Source organism: Carlito syrichta, unplaced genomic scaffold (genome assembly GCF_000164805.1).
Source record: "Carlito syrichta isolate Samal-C Ts95f unplaced genomic scaffold, Tarsius_syrichta-2.0.1 Scaffold298871, whole genome shotgun sequence".
Lineage (NCBI taxonomy): Eukaryota > Metazoa > Chordata > Mammalia > Primates > Tarsiidae > Carlito > Carlito syrichta.
The window spans coordinates 120,043-139,767 of NW_007242967.1; the positions used below are offsets into that span (position 1 = coordinate 120,043).

Here is a 19,725-nt window from a genome sequence, read left to right on the forward strand (position 1 = left end):
CTGGCTGATTTTAAACATCTCACCCTCCATTCCTGGCCTCCGTAGTTCCACCTGTGGGCTCTCATCTGCTCCCCTCAGTGGCATTGCCCCTCACTGCACCCATGGCCCATGCCCACCCACTCCCCAAGCCCAGCACAGCTGCTGCTACACAATTGCTTCACATGCTCATGCAAAGGATTTTTCTGTAACACTAATAGGATGAGAATTCTTGATTAAAGCCCTTTCCAGGCTCTCCAGAGCTTCCAAGATAAAAGCAAACTCTGTAGCATGACCACAGCCTTTTCTGATTCCTTCCAGAAGCATCTCATGTGCCCCGTGTACGTGTATCTCACCCTGCACACTAGCTCCAGTCCCCAACATCATGTTTCCTCCTCTCCAGGCCAAGTGACCTTCTGGAGATCTTGGGGGGTCTGCCTGCTTTAACCTCTCTCTCTGCAGTCTGGTTATCACCCATCCTCTTCTCCCCCTTCTGTCATTGGTGGTTCTCAGTGACACCCCATATTTGGGGGGCTACCCTCACAGCCTCACGTCTACCCTCTCCTTCCATGGGCAGACTCCCTGAGGTCGGGGACTCTACATTGTTGATCTTTATAAGCCTGGCACCTAGCACAGTGCCCGGCACATCCAAGTTTCTCTACAAATGTTTTATGAAGGAAGAAATGAGAGAATGATCTTTATTCTACATTGGATCAAAAATAGTAAAACCTGTCTTTCTTCCCCATGATAGACTTTCAACTATCTGAGAACAGCTAACTTACCCCCTTGAGTCTTCTCTTCTCCAAGTAAAAGCGTCTCTATTCCTTCGATTCTTTCTCAAAGAAATTTTCTGCCTGAGACTTCCCCCTGTCCCCATGCCTCTCCTCTGCCCAGAATTGAACACAATCACCAGGGTCCTGTGACCAGCTTGCCATCAGCTTCCCCAGAGGAAGGTCAGGAAAATCAGAGTCACACGCTGGAGGACAAGACAGTGATGGTTTTAGCATTCCTCCTGCTGGAATGGAAGATTATAGCAGAGGATACAGGATGCTCTGGAATGGGCATTGTGTCTTCCATGGCAATGTGGCAGCTGCCTGGTTAATGCACGGGTTTGAGGAGGTCGGGCAGACCCAGGTCCTGCTCCAGGCTCCAGCACTTCTCTAGTGCTGGTCAGACACATTACTCACCCTTCACATTACTCTGCCTCAGCATATGAAAGGGTAGAAGAAGATGGGGCGTGCTTGGCACAGAGTGTGACATGTGGCTGGCTATCACACGTGACACAGTATTATAGCTGTAATACTGTGCAAATGAAAGTTAGTTGTATTGTTATCACCATGAAAAAACACTCTTGGGGAGTGTTTTCTGTTTTGGTTGGTAATTATTGAGCCCCTCCAAGTCATATCCTCTGATATCCTGTGTACCCTCAAAGCAGGTAGACGGGAACAAGGGAGAGGGGTACAGAGGAATTCCTTCACGGGTGCGCGTTAAGACATACAGAAAGTATGGAACTTTCCCATTCGTTTTAAAGGAGCATACAAGTTAAAGGAACAGTTCTTCACATTCAGTTGGAATGGTGCAACCAAGGTTTCAAAACAACTCTACATCAGGTGCTAGAAATAAGATTGTTGGTCTTAAAACTATTCCAAGTTAGTAAGACTCAAGGTAGCTGTGGAGCTGACTTGCAGCTGTGGAGCTGACTTGGTTAAAAGCAGAAAGAGGAAAGCAACGTTGAGTATTTGACACACACATCTGCAATTCCCATTAAAAAAAGCTGGACTGAGAAAATGGAGGGTAGAGACTCCCCAGTTGGAACTATGGAAAATCCATTGCATTGCCAAATGGACATTCAGAGGACTGAGTCACTGTCGTGGCAAGTACACAATCTAACAGAGACAATTGTTTATGTGAAAATTGTTTTTCCACTAGTTTCAACTCTAAAAGTTAAGATTTTTAAAGAAGGACTGAAAAGAATAGAATTTTGCCCTTGTTATTACAAATTATCTTTTCTCTAGGAAGTCTAAGACCTTTTACATACAACATCTCATTTTCTTATTTACTTTCAGGACTGGAAGTGGGGAAGCTTTTGACTTAAATTCAAAATAGCTTTTAGTGAACAATAATCCTTTGGATGGAACCCACTCAGATCCATCTCGTGATTGGAAGGAAAAGGGGTCTCACACCCAGGAGTTGAGAGAATGGGAGCCTCGTTGGAAGGGTTTAGGAGGTGCAGTGAATAGACCTGAGGATTGTTAGGTGTGGGGGTGAGACAAGGGTGGATACCCAAGTCTCTGGTTTGGGTAGGAAGGGGGTTACATAGGGAACCCGCAGGAGGCAGGACTGCGGGATGGAGAGGAGTTTAGCATTGGCCGTGTTTAATTCTGAGGCTTCTCCAAGGCAGGCACCATATGGGGATGTGACATTCTGGGGAAGATGTGGCCTGAACTCCAGATGAACGTTTGGGTGTCATCAGCACACAGGAGAGTGGAGAGATCAGCCCTCAAGGTGCCTTGAGGGGTTCGGAGAAACCAGGGCAGAGTGCTGGGAAACCCCCTCCCCTATCATCCAGGTCTAGCTCTATTTGAGCAAGCACATAGTAAGAATCTGTGCTTCAGGGCAGCGGTTTCTGACCTTGGTTGCACTTGAGCCTCATCTGACGAACTTTAAAAACTGCTGAGGCTGAGGCAGCACCCCAGTCACACCAGAATCTCCAGGGCTGGGACCCAGACATATTTTTCAAAGTTCTCCAGGTGGTCCTAATGAGAACCACTAAATTTTCAGGGAAACAAAGAGGCTTCCCTATCTATCTTCCACCCCACCCACCTCACCTGCTGCTGTCCCACACACATGGCCTCTTTTTTCCATATCCCAAGCATGTTTTCTTACCAACACTATCCGGTACTGTCACCCCAGTCAGGGGTTCCCATTTCACTTGGCTTCCCTTTGGGGTGACCCTGCATGAGCAGAACCCATACCCTGTCCGTCTTCCTGTCCTCACCACACTAGCAGAAGGCTCAGTGCCCAGCCCTGATCAATACAGATCAGATCAGTGAACAAAGCAGAGAGCTCTGTTTCCAAAGGGCTTTGAGCACACCTTGCATTTTTCCTGAATTTCCCTCCCACCAGACTTTCTCCTGGACAGTGACCAGGACTCGGGCTTTCCAGCGCAGCTGTGACTCCTTTTAATCTGCATTTTATACACAACTTTTCTTCATAGGCTCAGAAAGTCCAAGCTGGAGAACCACTGAATACATTGCTTTGGCCTACCAGAGAGCTGGGTTTATTATACTTTTTTTAAAAAAATCAAAGATGAGTAAGAGAGAACACAAGAGGGAGTTCCTCTACCCTGTAGCATTTTGTCTTCTCATAGATGAAAGTTCAGGGCAAAGTGCCTGGCTTCATGTTTGTCTCACATCTAGGTCATCTCAGCAAGGTTTTTAGGTGATTCTACCAGCAGGTGTTACAGCTAATAACCTTTGTGATGACAGAAGATTTGAGATTTTGAGCCCTCTGCTTATCCAGTGGGGACACCAAGAGGAGCAGGACCCACCTGCCCGAGCAGTGACAACTCCAACTGGGAAACCACGTGGTGCACATCCTCATCAGGGGTGACAGGTAGTGTTGGTGACAACATGAGAATGGAATGGGGAGAAAAGAGACCCCTGTGTGCAGGGCAGGGGCAGGTCCAAGAAAATTTGTTGTAATCAGTCCAATTGAATTCATTTTAATTGACGTAGTCTTTTTCTCTAGTGACCTAAAACCAGTAAAGAGCCAATATCTATTCGGATTCTTGTGCCAAAATATCAATGCCCAGTGGCAAGGCCAAAATAAAGCACCCACAAATGCAGGCCACCCTCCCTCCATTCAAGAAGACTAGGGGTGGAAGATCTGGTGCTCAGCCTGACATAGAAGCGATGTCCCTTGAAGGAGGAGGGCAAGACCTTTGGGATCCAAAGATACGGGTTTGGGTCTGAACTCCCTCACTTGTCTCTCGGGGCTCTGGTTCTCCCACCTGTGAAATACACTTCTGGGACTTGCCCTTCATGTTTACAGATGAGAGAACCATGGATGTGGCCTCTGCTTCCAGCACAAACTCAGCAGCCATCAGCCTGGCCTTCAGTCCTGCTTCTGTCACTTTGTAGCTGGAGAACCAGACAATCACTTAACATCGTCAAGCCTCGGTTTCCCCATCTGTGAACAGGGGTGATAATAATGGTTCCTGCTTCATAGGGTTGAGGTGAATGAACGAGTTGTCACATGCACATGGAGTCCTTGGGGAGGACGTGGTGCTGGGTGTGCTGGCTCTGACCATGTGTGATGCCGGGGACAATGCATGTGGCCAATGCCTGACACACGCCTGCCACTCGCTAACTGTGGTTATCATGTCACACAGCCTCAGACACCAGGATTAAAATTTGAGATTATGAATTCTTAAATTCTGTGGCTCTAGATCTAGGTCTAAAAAATAACACCTACCAAATGGTGCTTGGCCAGTACTGTTTTCTCTCGGAATGTCCTTGCATGTTGGGGACTGTGAATGCAGCCAGCCCCAGTGTTGGACCAGCACAAGGCTCAAGTTCAATCAGTGTCCACTTCTGTCTTTGAAGGTGCATAATCTGCTTTATAGTCCCAACTTGCCACTTCAGACATAATGACAGAGAAACAGACGCAGCCACAGTGTCCCTAGTGATTTTTCCATCACTCATTGAATGACTGTCTTGGTTTAAAATCATGCCTGCTGCCTTAATGATGTTTTAAGAAATATAAAAATAGGAGTACATAACGCTGTATCCACTATGGCTTTTATCTGTCACAATTTTGCACAAAGCACAAATTGTTGCAAAAATACCTGAACTTCGTGATCATAGGGGTGCTTTGAAGAGATTGTTAGGTGTGTGGCAATTATTCATGGGCCCATGGTAAGTCCCATCCCAGCTCGGGTTGTGAAGCCCTGCTTGCCCAGAGGGGCGCGGAGCCGCCTTCCAAGGGGAGCCTGGGCCACAAAGGCACAGCCAAACAGTGATGAACAAATAGCATGGCGGGGGCCCTTGTGCTGAAACGGCTTTTCTCATCGTAAGCAAACTTGAATAAACCTGGGAACGGCCAGGAGGCTGTAATTAAAACTCGTGGCCCAGTTTCGCATTCGTTTTCAGCAGAAAATGATTGGCTTCTTTCAAGGAAAACTAAGAGGAGACTTGGGATCTCCTAGAGCAGAATGTTTGTCCTCAAGCATGTCACGGAGGGGAGGAGGGGTGGTGGGGGCTGCGCGAGAGAGGGGACCTGGTGGGACAGGTTCTGTGCTGCAGAATGCATTAATGTGCGCCTGCAGAGGAAACCGAGGATGGGTGATACAGCCACCCACAGGAGCCATCACCAAGGGCAGTCAGTCCTGCTCTTGGTGGGAAGTGAAATGATGCATTTACAAGACGTGCTTTCTCCTCTGCAGGTGGCTCGGCAGCTCCAGCCCTCTGTGGTATGGATCGAAGACACAGAAAAAACCTTCTACAAAAAAGTTCCCATCGCAGAAAAGAAGGTGAGCGCTTCTCCATCATTCTTAACGTGGGCTTTTTCTTTTCTCCAATTGGGACCCTTACCAGGGGCTACCTCCACTTTTCAAGAAGGTCTTGCTTTTTCAAGGGAGGAAGGAAATGTTCAGGGCTTTTAAATCCCCTGCCGTGGTCTCTCTCTGCCTTCAGTACTTGTCTACATTTGAAAAAATCCAATGTTCTGATCTTATGAGGCATAATTTAGAAGAAAATTGAAAGAAAGTATGGAGGAAAGGGGAGGGGGATTTTCCACCCAAACATATGATTCAGAGGTAAGAAACAATCTAGAAAACTCCACTCAAAAAAAAAGGAAAAAAGAAAAAGAAAACTCCACTCAGTTAAAGCAAATGGTACACATAGGAGTTATTATTAGGACTTCCTATTGTTCCTCATAATAAATAGCAAAAGGCCCAAAATTTATGAACAAAGACTATCAATAGAACTGTTAAGTGCACAGCCTTTGGGGCCTCCAGGGAGCCCTGTTTCAATTGCTTCCTTCCTTCTTTTCTCTCTTTTCAATGGTCCCCCCTCCCCTGCATTTCCCTCCACAAATCACCAGCAAATTTCCCACAAGTTAAAAAAAATTTGCAGATACACATGATTGTTATTCCACATCAATTTGCACCAAAGCAAATAGTGGTTAACTGTGAATTTCTGATTAAATTCATAAGGATTTTAATCACTTTTGATCCTTATGTATTATACATCATTTTTAGCAGGTAGAGATGATTTGGATAAAGAATGAAAGCTCAATCTTTTCTTTCCCAAATGAGCCTTGATTGCCCTGTCATTTTAGAAACTCTTAAGACTCATTTATTATTTAATCTGGGAATCTAGTAGTTAGCTCCCTCTGCTGGCAAAGCTCCTGCACTGAAGCAGAAAGAAAGAAGACTATATATACATATGCAAAATGGATGGCAGTAATTACAGCACTAAAAACCAGGTCATAAATCTACAGAGAAATGCAGGGCAGTGTTTGATTCAAGGTGCCCCATTCTTCAGGTCCTATCAGAAGTCCAGCTTATTAATGGACAGAGGCTACTTCCTCTCCCACCGGACATCAACCTGGATAGTAGGAAGACACTGGCCTGGAACTCAGGCCAGACATTCACCCATGTGGCTGTGTGTCCTTGAGCAAGTAACTTAAGTTCTCTGAGCCTCCTCTTCCTAAAATATCAAATTAAAGCATTCCAGCCAGGACAACCTCTGAGTTCTGGAAGCCTCCCTCACATTCTCTCCCATGATGCCCTGGGTTTGCCGTCAGCAATTACAGCCGTCTGCTCACCTGCCCACCTGAGTCCATGGAGAATAAGAGGAATGTGAACCTCATTATGAAAGAGCCAGAGGAGCACTGGGGAAGGGCTGGAAGGGGGCCTTTGAGAGAGAGCTGACGGCGGGGAATGAAATGTGGGTTCAGTAGACACCTCACATAAAGGGAGTTTACGTGAAGGGGCAGGAGGCCAGCCAAGGAGGGAGATGAAAGTGATGAGGAGGAAACTGAATTTCCAGAACCCTCCCCTGCTTCAGCTCTTCCGTTGCTGACACAGAGATATCCTCTCAGCACCGTCCCGGATTCCCACAAATACTGCCCATATTCAGGCTTGCTCCTGTAGGAAACGAAGGTTGTCTGTCGATGACAGAGTCTTTGTTGGGACACATCATACCTATCCTCTGCTCACTTCGCATTAGAAGCATCTATCATCTGTTTGGGGAGTTAACTGCATTGAAGACCAGGAATCACACCCTGGGATAAATCTCAGGGAGATACAAGTAAGCAGAAGGGGTTTCCTGGGTCGCTGAACATCCCCAAGACTGCCCAAGGGAGCCTGAGCCATCAGGGATCAGACAGAGCTTCATGAGGCACAAACACCCCTGGCCCCAGCATCCGACCCCCAACTCCAGATCCCAGCAGGAGGAGAGGGGCAGGGAGGAAAACACCGTGTGGGCTTGCCAGCTCCATGTGGGAACTCCAAGCTCCACTAAGCCCCATCAGGCGGTGATGGTGTGGCAGGGCCTGCTGTCAGGAGAGCAGGCCTACGAGAGCAGGCCTACAGAATTCAGGCTGCTCGATGGGTCTCCAGGGCTGGGCCTGTGCCAGCTCTGCTCTCTTTCCCAGCTTCCCAGCCTCTGAGGCTTCGAGTCTTACCCAAGTTCCTCAGCCACCAGAGCCCTGGGGAGCCCAGAGTACTGGACATCCAAGTCTTAAAGGTGATAACCAAAGGCCAAGGGCAGCCACTACATTGGCAGATGAGAGGAATCCGGAAGCATCATAACCGTGTCATTGCATCTCTCGGGCACTTGAAGAGCCCAGTGTCCTTTCTCCCACCTGTCCAGCCTGTCCCAAAAGCTCCCCTGATCCCAGAGGCACAGAAGGTTGGGCATTCCACTAGCTCTAGCCACAGTATGAACAGCAGGGCCAACCTTGTCTGGGGTGGCTGCCTGCTGGACTGAGGGACTCCAGGAAGGCCCCTTGGAAGCCCATAGTGACTGAATCCACCTTCCAACATCTCTACCTTTGAGGTGAGGCTTTCTCCTGTGGTAAAATGCATGATGCCCAGCCAGTCACAGGCAATGAGGCAGCAAAGAAGGCCAGACTGGCCTGTGACAGCTCCTGTCAGGAAGCTGGGCTTCCTGGGCGCAGGGACATAAGACTCTGACACTTAGGACCGCTACAGCAGGAAGAGGAGGACCCTAGCAGCTGGGGGTAAGGGGATCACTGATTGAACACTGTCTCTTTACCAGGCACAATGCCGACGTCAGGGAAACTCCCAGCAGCCCAGGAGGGAGGCATTGTTTTCACTATCCTACAGAAGAGCACAGGGCTCTGAGAGTGCCCATAGCTAGCCCGGGTCATGCCAGGATTCAGAAACATGACTGAATGTAGAGACCAAGGCCTTCTCCCCACCTGGATGTGGCACACAGGCTGGAAGACACTAAGGGCAAGGCACTGGCTTCCCTTCCTCCCATAACGCCAGCCCTCCCAGAGTGCTCATACAATACCGTGTCCCCCACCAGCCTGCCTCCACCCCGAGTCCACTCTAAATCTCATTCTGAACACTGCCTTCTTGTCTTAAAGCCAAATGGGAACTGCTCCAGGGTTCTCCATCCTCCTGCCACACCCTGTCCCCTTCATGTTGTCTTCAACAACGCTTGAGAAGCCCTTATACCTCTGGAATTCCAGGAAAGTCCAAACTCCAAGTGCCCCCCACCCCTGCCACTTTTACAAACACAGCCCTGCCCCTGACAGACACCTGGACTGGGCTCTTCCCCTTCTCCCCCTCCTGGGAGAAGAGCAATCGCCTTCTCCCATCTGCAGCTAGAATGCAATCGGTCAGTTGTTTGTGTATGAGACGAAAGCAGGAAAGAATGAGGCAAAACAGTCTGCTCCTACATTTTCTGCACCATTACCCTTTGTTACTTCATCTAGCAAGAGCTTTCCCTGACATCACAATAGTGCCTCCACAAGGGAATTGCTTGCTTTGTTGGGGCTGGCTGTGGCGGTTGTTTTGTGGCGCTAACTGCAGAAAAGCAAATTGAAATTGCTGCGTGAATGCTAGCCACTAATTTGAAATTGCCCACAGTAATACAGTTGTGAGAGGCTGGCAGGCCCAGCAGTAGGGGCGGCAGTTGTGGAGGTTGCCAGATGATAGTGGGGATGTCTGCTGGTGTGATCGATGAGTATGCAGGTCTTGTGCATAATGGGCACCTCTGAACTGGAACAGTGGTGTCCCGAGTGCAGAGGAGCTGCTGATTGAATGAGCACACCTCTTATTTCCATCCCTACTTAATGAAACTGCACCTCACCATCAGCAAGGATGTCATTCTGGACACAGCCCAGGATCAACATTTGTTATCCAAATAGGTTAATTAATTTCAAATGTCCCTGCTATTGCAGGACATGCAGGTAGCAGTATCATCTCCTGCCTCAGAAAGGGCAGGGACCACACTGCCATCACCATGGCAACTGGGTTGCTGGAGATGAACTCAGCTCATACAGGCATGTGTCTACCTCCATGGGAGTCTCAGTCTCCAGCCTCACCAGAACCCTCAGATCAGTCCCTCTTCCACTAGCATTTGAATAGCTTGCATGTGCCCCCACATGTGGCAATTGCCTTCACCACCCACTTTGTTCTCCATCAAGCTTCTTAAAAGACTAGTTTCTTCTCACCATTCCCACTCACTCCTCAAGCCACTACCATCAGCTTGCTGCCCTCACCGATCCCTCAAAACTGTTCTCACAAAGTTCTTCTTTGACACAAGAGAAGGGCAAGATTTTTCTGAAAACAACCAAAACATTGTTAAAAAAAATTAAAGAGGACCAAAACAAATGGAAAAACATTTCATATTCATGGGTTGAATGACTTAATATTATTAAGATGACAATAATCTCCAAAATGATCTGCAGATTCAATGCAATCTCCATCAAAACTCCAGCTGGCTTATTTGCATAAATTGGTAAACTGATCCTAAAATTTATATGAAAATCCAAGGAGCCCAGCCAAAACAATCTTCAGAAGAAAAGCAAAGTTGGAGGACTCACATTTCCCAATTTCATTTCCTAACTTACTACAGAGCTGCAGCAATCAAGACAGTGTGGTACTGGCATAAGGAGAGACATATAGATCAATGGAATAGAATTGAGAGTCTAGAAGTAAACCCTTACATTTAGGGTCAATTGATTTTTTTTTTTTTACAAGGGTGCCAAGACAATTCGTGGGGACGTCTGCTGGTGTGATCGATGAGCACATGGTCTTATGCATAATGGGAACCTCTGAACTGGAACAGTGGTGTCCTGAGTGCAAAGGAGTCGCTGACTAAATGAGCATACCACTTATTTCCATCCCTACTAATAGAACTGCACCTTGTCAGCAGCAGAAAGAATATTCTTTTCAACAAACAGTGGGGGACAACTGGATAGCCAACTGCAAAAGAATGAGTTGGGTCCCTACCTCACACCACATATAAAAATCAACCCATAGTGTATCAAAGACCTAAAAATAATAACCAAGACTATAAAACCCTTAAGAGAAAATGTAGGCATAAATCTTTGTGAACTTGAATTAGCCAATGGTTTCTAAAATATGATACCAAAAGCACAAGCAACAAAATGAAAATTGCACCTCATCAAAATCTAAAACTTTTTTTACTATAAAGGACACCATCAAGAAAATGAAAAGACAATCCACAGAATAGGAAAAATATGTGCAAACCATGTACTGATAGGAGACTATCCAGAACATAAAAAGAACTCTTGCAACTCAATAATAAAAAGACAAATAACCCAACTTTTAAAGTGGGCTGACAATCTGAATATACATTTTTCCAAAGAAGATATACAAATGACTAATAAGCACATGAAAAGATGAACATCATTAGCCATTAGCCAAATGGGAGCAAAAATGGCCAAGACTGTGCTTGGGACATCTCTATGGAAGCTCTAGCCATCACCACTCTCGATCTCCTCCTTCCCGTGCTTCCTCTTCGCTTGTCTGTGCCTGGGGAGGTTAATTTACAGCCAGTCTGTTGCCCATGGCAATATGGCCAGATCTGACTCCCACTGCTGGAAGTCATCCTCCTCCTTGGGGTACTGAACAGAGAGCCCGTCCTCACTCACTCTTCTGCTTTGTTAGTTCTGAGATTATACTAAAATAATACAGGTTCAAACTATCTCTAAACTGCTTCAGAGATAAGTTGTACAACCTTATGTAACCAGGAATTTTGCAGACATGAGACACAGGACCTTGATGCCTTATTGTGACAGCAGTCAGCAAAGGAAGTCTTGAGTTCACCTTCCAAACAACTCAGGAAAACGGGAGTACCAAAACTAATTATAAGTCCCAGCAAGCTTCCTTCCGCTTGGAAATCAGCCACTATTTCCCATTCTTCAGGTCGAGGTGCTCAAATGTCCACTCAGGTGTTTCCTTCCTTCCCACTTTCCAAATCTGGATACCAGAGATTGAGGAAAGGAAATGCTGACAATTTAAAATCACCCAGTCAAACTAGGAAGCACATTCCAAGACGTGTCCCAGAACAAACTTTAAGAAATTGTGTTTTTCAGAGCTTTCAAATCACTTTAACAAATGTATGCCACAGTATAGTCTAAGACTAATAATACTTTTGTTTTTTCTTCTTTTTTCTATATGTGGGTCAATTTTTCCCCCTCTCTCTTTCTCTCAGAATGACCCTAAACGTCTGAAAAAACAGCTTCCAAGAATTCTGAAACTCCTGAAACCGGAAGATAGGATTCTAATTGTGGGGACAACACAGCGTCCTTTTGATGCTGAACTTCAATCTTTCTGCAAAGTTTACCAAAAAATTATTTTGGTTCCCAGACCAGACTATGCTTCCAGATATGGCAAGTACCCCAACCCCTTCCCATGCAGGTAACTGGTGCTGGGCTATACATTGTGTGCTTGCAGGCATGTGGGGCCAGGAGGATGGTCCTCATGACCCGTGAGCATCAGATGCTTTGGGTAGAGCCTGTGCCCCAGGGGTGTGCACACCTGAAGCTAACGTGGAACACATGCCATAGGTGTAAACACTGGGTCAGAAGAGAGAGGCAATGTGTCTTTATTCTGCTGTTAGCATATTCCTCTTTACCCAAGCCAAAAGAAAACTGAATGGGAGTTATTCTTTTTGGCCCTGGTGGCAGGAAAAGCTCTTGTGGCTGCTAATTTTTCTGTGGACAGGTAGATTAGGATCATTCATCTTGCACCCATGGTGATGGTGTCTTTCTCGTAGAACACTGTTTCTTTTCACTGGGTTGTTTTTGTTTTTGTTTTTCCAGTCTCAAAGTCTAGTCCAGTGGCATGTTGACTTAAACACTAAATACAACAAGAGCTGACTTTTAATATTCTTTCTTCTTGTGTAGGCAGATTAAAAATCCATTCCTTTTGAAACATATTTTTAAACGGGGACAATACAAAAGAAATGCCCTGAAAGACAGCACAATAAAATTAGAAAGAGTTGTGGAATCGGGGCTCTCAAAAGACCTGATTTAGAACCCTGGCTCTGCCACTTCATAGTTGGGTGACCTTGACAAGTCAATCACTCTTCTGAGCCCCCATGTTCTCATCTGGGACATAGGAGAACTGTTGAGGCCACAGGGCTGCTGTGGCCCTCAGGTGAATAGTTAGCAGAAAACCCCGCCCCATGGCATTGGGAGAACAGGGGTGTCTACAGCCTTGGTGTGGAGACAGAGGAAGAGAAGAGGGTGGCATGGGCTTTGGAGGAGGAAATGATGTGATAAATGACAACAGGAGCTGGTAACAGTGCTGGTGGCAGTTACTGTGATATTTTGCTGTCTGAACCCCCCCCCCCAATGGCTCAAAACAGCAAGTCATTCCCTCTTGTGGTTCTGAGGGTTGACTTGGCTCAGCTGGTATCTCTGGCTCCTTATGGTACCTCAGGAGATGGGGGTCATATGTCATTTAGGGTTCAAGTGGCTGAAGACTAGATAGTGTGTACATCTAAGACAGTTCACCCATGAGATGGAGTTGCTGCTAGCCATCAGTGGGTGTCCATTGGGAGCTGTCAAGAAGTCGGCTTATACCTGGCTTCTCCATGGGGTTTTTGCACACATGGTGGCTGGGTCCCGCAAGGGACTATCTCACAAGCACACATTTCAAAAGGTTCAAGCAGTAACTGAAAGGATTCTTGTGACCCAGCCTCACAAGTTACACAGAATCACCCTCATTACACTCTACTGATTAAGAGGTAGTCACAGGGCCAGCCCAGATTCAAAAACAGCAGATGACACAGATTTTATGAATACCACAGGTATGGCTCGTGGAGGGGCCATCTTTAACACTGCAGTGGTGAGGGAAGTGATGAGAGATTTGGTGTTGAGATAGTGACAGTGCTGTCAGTGTTAGAAATGGTGGAGATGGACCCTGAACGTTTACCATGATACTATCAGAAATTGATTGGCAGTAGCAGGATACTGGTGGGGTGGGGATGGGGGCGACACAACATCAATAAGGGTACCTGATCTCAAACCAGGCAAAGTGGGGGCCAAAGCGAGGCCCAAACTTTTTTTTTTTTTTTTGAGTTGGAGTCTCACTTTGTCACCCCAGGTTGGAGTGCAGTAGCATGCTCACGGCCACTCCAGCATCAACCTGCTAGGCTCTGGCAATCCTTCCGCTTCAGCCTTCCAAGTAGCTGTAACTACAGGTGCATGCTACCAGGCCCAGTTAATTTTTAATTTGTTGTAGAGATGAGGTCTTGCCAAGTTGCCGGGGCTGGTCTCAAACCCACGGGCTCAGGCAATCCACTCACCTCGGCCTCCCAAAGTGCTGGGATTACAGGCTGAGCCACCGAGCCCAGCAGGAGGCCTCAACTTTACCTGTATGATGCCCACTTGTATACCTAATCTTGAATTGTACCCCACATCTTTTAAATAAATATATGTAAAAAAGAAAAAAAGAAATGGTGGCATAGGGAGATGGTGACGGCATGTGCTAATGGAGGCAATGGTGGTCACACTGGCATTAGTGGTAGAAGTGGTGGTAGTGGCAACAGTGCGGTGTAATGCTGGGGAGGTTAGTAGTAATGGTGGGTGGTCACATGATGATGGTGGTCACTGTGATAGTAGCAGCAGAGGTAGAAGTGATGGTGTGGTAGTGGTGGTTAGCATTCATAGTAGTAATACAATGATTAGGTCAGACTTGGTGTCTATTAATCCTCCAATCACATGAGCACCACCAAAACAGAAGGGATAGATGATCCTATCTGGTTGCTCCTAAGTTTCTGGTCAATTTTATTTGCTGAAAGAACAACCCTCTACTCCCCATAGATTATAAACTGCTAGCGTATTAGCCACTCTATTTGCAGCATGTGTTTATTTCTGTCTTGATAAATTGTGATCCTGGTTTCATAAATCAAATGTTATACACATTGTACAGGACAATTTGGGGCCCAGCTATTTCTCCATTTATCTAGTGGCTTCTCTATCTTTTATGGCCTCAAAACCTTCTGCTAGATTCCTTGCATCCAGCCAGCACCAAAAGGAAAGAGGTAAGACAGGATGGAGGACATCACAGGAGAGTTTAAGGATTAGACAGAAAGGGGACCAACATTTCTGGTCATATCCACATTGGCCAGAATGAATCACATGGCTCCACGAAGGGTCAAGAGGGCAAGGATATCCATCAAGCAAAGGGACAGTGCAGAAATGGGAGAGCCCCTGCAGTCTCAGCCACAGTCTATATGCAGTCAGTGTCGAAGATTCTACACACCTGGCTTTATCAGAGCTTTCTCTCCTCTCGTGCTCTCTCTTTTTTTATTTTTCTCTTTTTTATATTGTATATATATTTTAAGCCATCTTAATGGAATGAGGTAGGGTATTATTAATTTGAAGGGGCTAGAGCATTATTTCTGACTTTGGATTGAATTGTTTCTTTTGTTTGACAAAACTATAGACCCTTTAAAACTGAAGCCATTGATGTATAGCTGGCAATTTTGTTCTTTTGATAAAATGCCAGGCATCCCTTAGGATTCAGATCACATTACAGATTCCTACCTCAATCTCTTCACAGCATCATGATGGGAGAGGAAGGAGAGAAAGTGTCCCTTCACCTATGGGCAGATGATAAACCTGTACAAAACACTTCTCTTGGGCCTGGGGCTCTGTCCACTAAACTACATGCTTCTCACATATTTCTTTCTCGGTAGGTGATTTGTTCGGGTCGCCATTCTTGCCGACATCATAAACACTGTCCAACATTTCCTCCTGTGACCTTGAAGATTTCATAGCCACAGCGGCTGGGGCATCCATCTTAAAGAAAGACTTTCCTGTCTTTACAGTGATCAAAAATGGCCTCTTCTAACCCATAAAGCATAGCCTGCAAATCCATAATGCAGACCACTGCTTGGCCATCTATCTAGCCCAGCAGAGCACCAAAGATGTGCAGGAGCCTCCACATCCCCACTTCCCAAATTCCTCCAGACAGTGTGGGGAATAACAGCACTGAAAAGCCCAGGGGGGGATCAGCAGAGGAAACACAGTCCTTAAGGTTTACTAAATATAACTCAATATCTATCTCCCTGCCCCAAATCTAACTGTCTCTGCAAAGAAAATTCACCCCCCCCCCCAGGTTGATTAATGCCTTGTCTAGTCCCCAGAAATCCCTTTGGGCTCCCTTCTTTCCACATTCCTAATGCTCCCCTTCTCTTGTCTCTTTCCCCTGGGGTCTGCTTCACTAATAACCCAATTCATCACAGGTCCCTCCTGGACCCAGGGTCTGATCAGAAGAGTCCAGTGTATATCTTCAGATTTTTCTGGAATTCTAGGCTTCAGAGGGTCAGAGCTCACCCAAATCCTATTATTTGCCTCTCAAGTTTTTGTAAAATCCTAGATAAGAATGAATTTTGAGATACTACATCATCTCAAGCACTAGCCAAAATGGACTCAGTTAGGAATGCCAAAAGCAGATGAAGGGAAGACCAAGACCACATGTTCTAAAGAAGGGAAAGAGGAGTGAGGAGCCTTCTGCATCCAAGAGGAGAAAGTAAAATATAGCACTCAACCCAGAGACCCTTTCCACTGCTCCTGGCACTCTTGGGTCCCTGGTTTTGGTCCTTGCCATTGCTGCACCCCACTACAGTGTGTCTGTGCCCCCCACCTACACTCTTGGGCCAGAGACTCAGCAACCTGCTGACCTCCAATATTCACTGTGGGGCTCCTATCTCCACCAAGCCCACACGCTGTGCCCCATTCCACACCTGACTCTACCCCTTGGCCCCAGATCAGCCAAGTGTCACGAACCCATGAGCGGGTGGTTATGTAGAAACAACAGAAGCTGTTCCCTGAAAGGCTAATCACCTGAGTTCATCAACCAGGAGAAGGAATTCAAACCTGGTTCTCCATCTCACTCTCTGGATCTTAAGATGACTGTGTCACCATAGCGCTGACTGCCTCACACAGCTCTCTGATTGCAACTCCATTTTAAAAAATGGTGACCTTTGGAAAGTCATCAGTGATTTATGTATTTGGAAGAATCTTGACCAAAACTTTCCAGGAATATCAAGTATTACACTCTTTAAATAGTCGTTAGTGTATTTACATGTGGATACTATACCAGAGTATTTGTACTCCATCACTAACGAATCTTTACCTGTTGAGAAATAAATCACCTATTAGAAGACTGGATGCTTTGGACAGGAAACTTCCAAGACTGTGACTATTGTAGCTTAACAGGGAGGCAAGGGAGTTAGTTAGCTGTTTGTTACTGGGAACACTTGGCCCTCGCCACTCGTCTACTGATGATTTCTTTTCATGCCATAGGTAGGAATTTTGCCCAGGCATGCCCAGGACTGAAGCTGTTCTGACGGCCCAGCCTGGGATATCTACTTCGGCTTTGGGGCCTCACCTGTGACTCTCCTATAAACCATGTTCCCTTCTCAGCTCCCAGAGACCACTCAGACCTGTTGGTACTTTATTTAGATGTTATTAATTTGGACAGAAGACATACCAGATCTCAAGTGATAATGTCTGGTTATTGTTTATAACTTTTACTGTGGGTTATACTTTCTGATTTCTAACTCTACAATGGTTATATTGAGATAAGGATAGTCCTTATCTGCCACAATCTATCTTTACAAAAACATGCTTTGAAATATTCTGTAGTTTATTTTGTGTTAGCTTTTATAATTGATGTTTTAATGAGGATTAGGAAACTTGGATGCAAGATGGAATGAAGAAGAATAGCATCATTGTGATCACAACAGTAATATAGCTACAGAAAGTCAAGTACCCACCCTATGCAAGGGTGGTACTCTTCTTCCAAGTGCTTCATATACACTGTTGTGCTTTTTTCTACTTTAAATCCTTCTACTACTCTTGTTCTGCAGAGAGGAGGACTAAGGGCTGAAGCTCAAATAAACTCACCAAGGAAGTTACAGAGTAGGTTCAGGGGGTTAGATGATGCATGAGACCAATTTGGGGTCCCTGTGTCCCTTGTTGGTCTCACGGCAGGTCTCCACACCCATGATTCCAATCACCCACAGCTCGGAGAAACCGGGAGGCCTCATGGTACAGGTTACCCTTTCCCAGCAACTCATCTCACCCAGAGAGCCAGAAAACCCACCAAAGAGGACAGTGAGTGTAAGCTGCTGGAGCAACTCATGGCCCAAAAGCCAGCTCTCTGATGTAGTTCATAGTTCTATCACAAGTAGTTTTATGCCTTTACAGTACGTAGATATTTTCATTTTATTACTCATTTTTGGGTAAATGTAATTGAGTGATGCCATCATTTAACAGACCCAGAATTAACCCTTTATCAGATCTGAAATTGCTCAGATCAAGTAGCAATGGTCATTTTTTTAAAAAACAGTTTCAAATAGTCCTCACATAAGATCAAAATACCATAGAGACATTTGACTAGACAGTCTCAATGCTGAGACTAACTTCTAATACTGAGGCAGCTGGTCCTGTGAGTGCCCTTCACCCTTCCTCACTGTCAGGATACCATTAAATACATTACAGAAAATCTCCTTCACAAATTCCCTTGTAGTTCTCTTCACAAGGGAATGTAATTCTCCAAATGAAAGATTATTTTTAATGTTGTACCAGCGTTCATTCTGTCTCTAAAGTGAAGCATCAAGAATTATTTCATTTTCACAACATCCCTGTGCTCTTATTGAAATCTTTCATTCACCACAGGTCCCACAAACCCAGAGAGCAGCTACACACCCAGCTGGCGGATTTTAGTCAACCAATGTGTGTTTACGGTTGTTGAGGGGAAAAGAATAAGGGTCAAATTGCCCTATTTAATACACTATAATACAGTGTTAATACAGCATCGTACACCCAAAGGGAACAGAGCCTAGCAGAAACTAATAGAAATTGGAATATGCATTCTAATTCCAGAAATAAACTTTATAACTAAAAAACCATAATAAGTCAAAATACTTGTCAAAATTATTTGGGAAATATAATATTCTGATGAGAACAGATGCCATATACACCCAGTGTGAATTTCCAGTGTTGAAAGATTTTAAACATCTTTACTGGGTGCCACATCAGAACTGTACTCACTGTGGTTTAATTTTTTCCTTGCCAAAATTTTCAGGGGACTTGTGGGTCTATAGACCTTAGGGCCATGAATATGTGTTTCTTATGGTTGAAAACTCCATAGAGGAAAGCATTAGTTATTTGGCTTTCTGCTCATTTGAATTACATATAAATTGGAGTGGACTTCCTATGTATCCCTTTCTTGAAGAGATGCAACTTTATACCAAGAGCTAGACTGGCCCTCCTTTCTCTATGGTAACCCTTGTTCTCTGTGCCTTTTCTGCCATGTTGGATGCAACAGTTTTGTGGAAACAAATCATTCAACGCAATGGAGGAGACCTTACTAATGCCTTGAATATCAGTTGCCTTGCAAAAGTCACTGATGGCTTCACCCAAGGACATATAGTCAAAGTGGTTAAAGATGTGCTCACAGACCGGCGAATCCTGCAGCAAGCTCATAAACCACTCACTGCAGTTGAGTTCATTATGGCAATGACCAGCATGAACCCAGTGTACAAAGAGGAAGAAGAGAGCTTTAAGGTAAGCAGAACACCTTGATGGTCAAATCTTAGCAGCACTCTTCATATTATCTCCTCCCTTTGGTTTCCTGGGTTTACTGGGTATTGAGCTCTGCCATATACAATGAAATTTGGAAACTGACATTTTTTGATGATGAAATTTTTCAAGCTTTAGCAGTAAAGCAAGTGTCTTCCAAATTTCAGGAAAATCATGGTTTGGAACCTTATTTATTAATAGCCAAATAGCCGAATTGAGTAGCACCTTCAAAACCATTGGACTCAAACACATATACTCACATGCCCTTATCTTGGTTTTTTACTTCAAATTTGCTATTGTGGAACAAGTTTTGCATAGAGACAACCATTTCCTCGATAGCATATTTTAAGACAATGCTGCTTTGTCCCACAATTGCCATGGTACACTTCAGTTTTTAGGTTACTTGCAATAGAAAAAACATGAGGAAACTCTCTAAAGTTTTGTTTTTCAGTGTTTTCATTCTGACATATTCAAATAATATTTTAGATCTGAAGGAAACTCTGAGAATCATTTCTTCCAGCTCTCCCTTTTTTTGGAGAACACAAAGTTGTTGGTAGTTCCATGCTTTGCCCATTTATATAGCTAGTCCAAGACACACAAAGGTAGACCCGAAGTCCCTGATGCCTGGGCCTGTGG

At 45.3% G+C, this 19,725-nt stretch overlaps 1 protein-coding gene across 1 annotated transcript in view; it reads left to right on the forward strand.

Annotated features, from left to right (window-relative positions):
* LOC103256962 (IQ and AAA domain-containing protein 1) overlaps positions 1-19,725 on the forward strand; it is a gene marked incomplete at its 5' end in the record, with an annotated part of 118,995 nt that overhangs the window by 95,486 nt on the left and 3,784 nt on the right. The window contains 3 exons of the mRNA XM_008054713.1: positions 5,423-5,509; positions 11,700-11,877; positions 18,836-19,074. Of these exons, the coding sequence (XP_008052904.1) occupies positions 5,423-5,509; positions 11,700-11,877; positions 18,836-19,074 (504 nt within the window). The remainder of the gene's footprint in view (positions 1-5,422; positions 5,510-11,699; positions 11,878-18,835; positions 19,075-19,725) is intronic.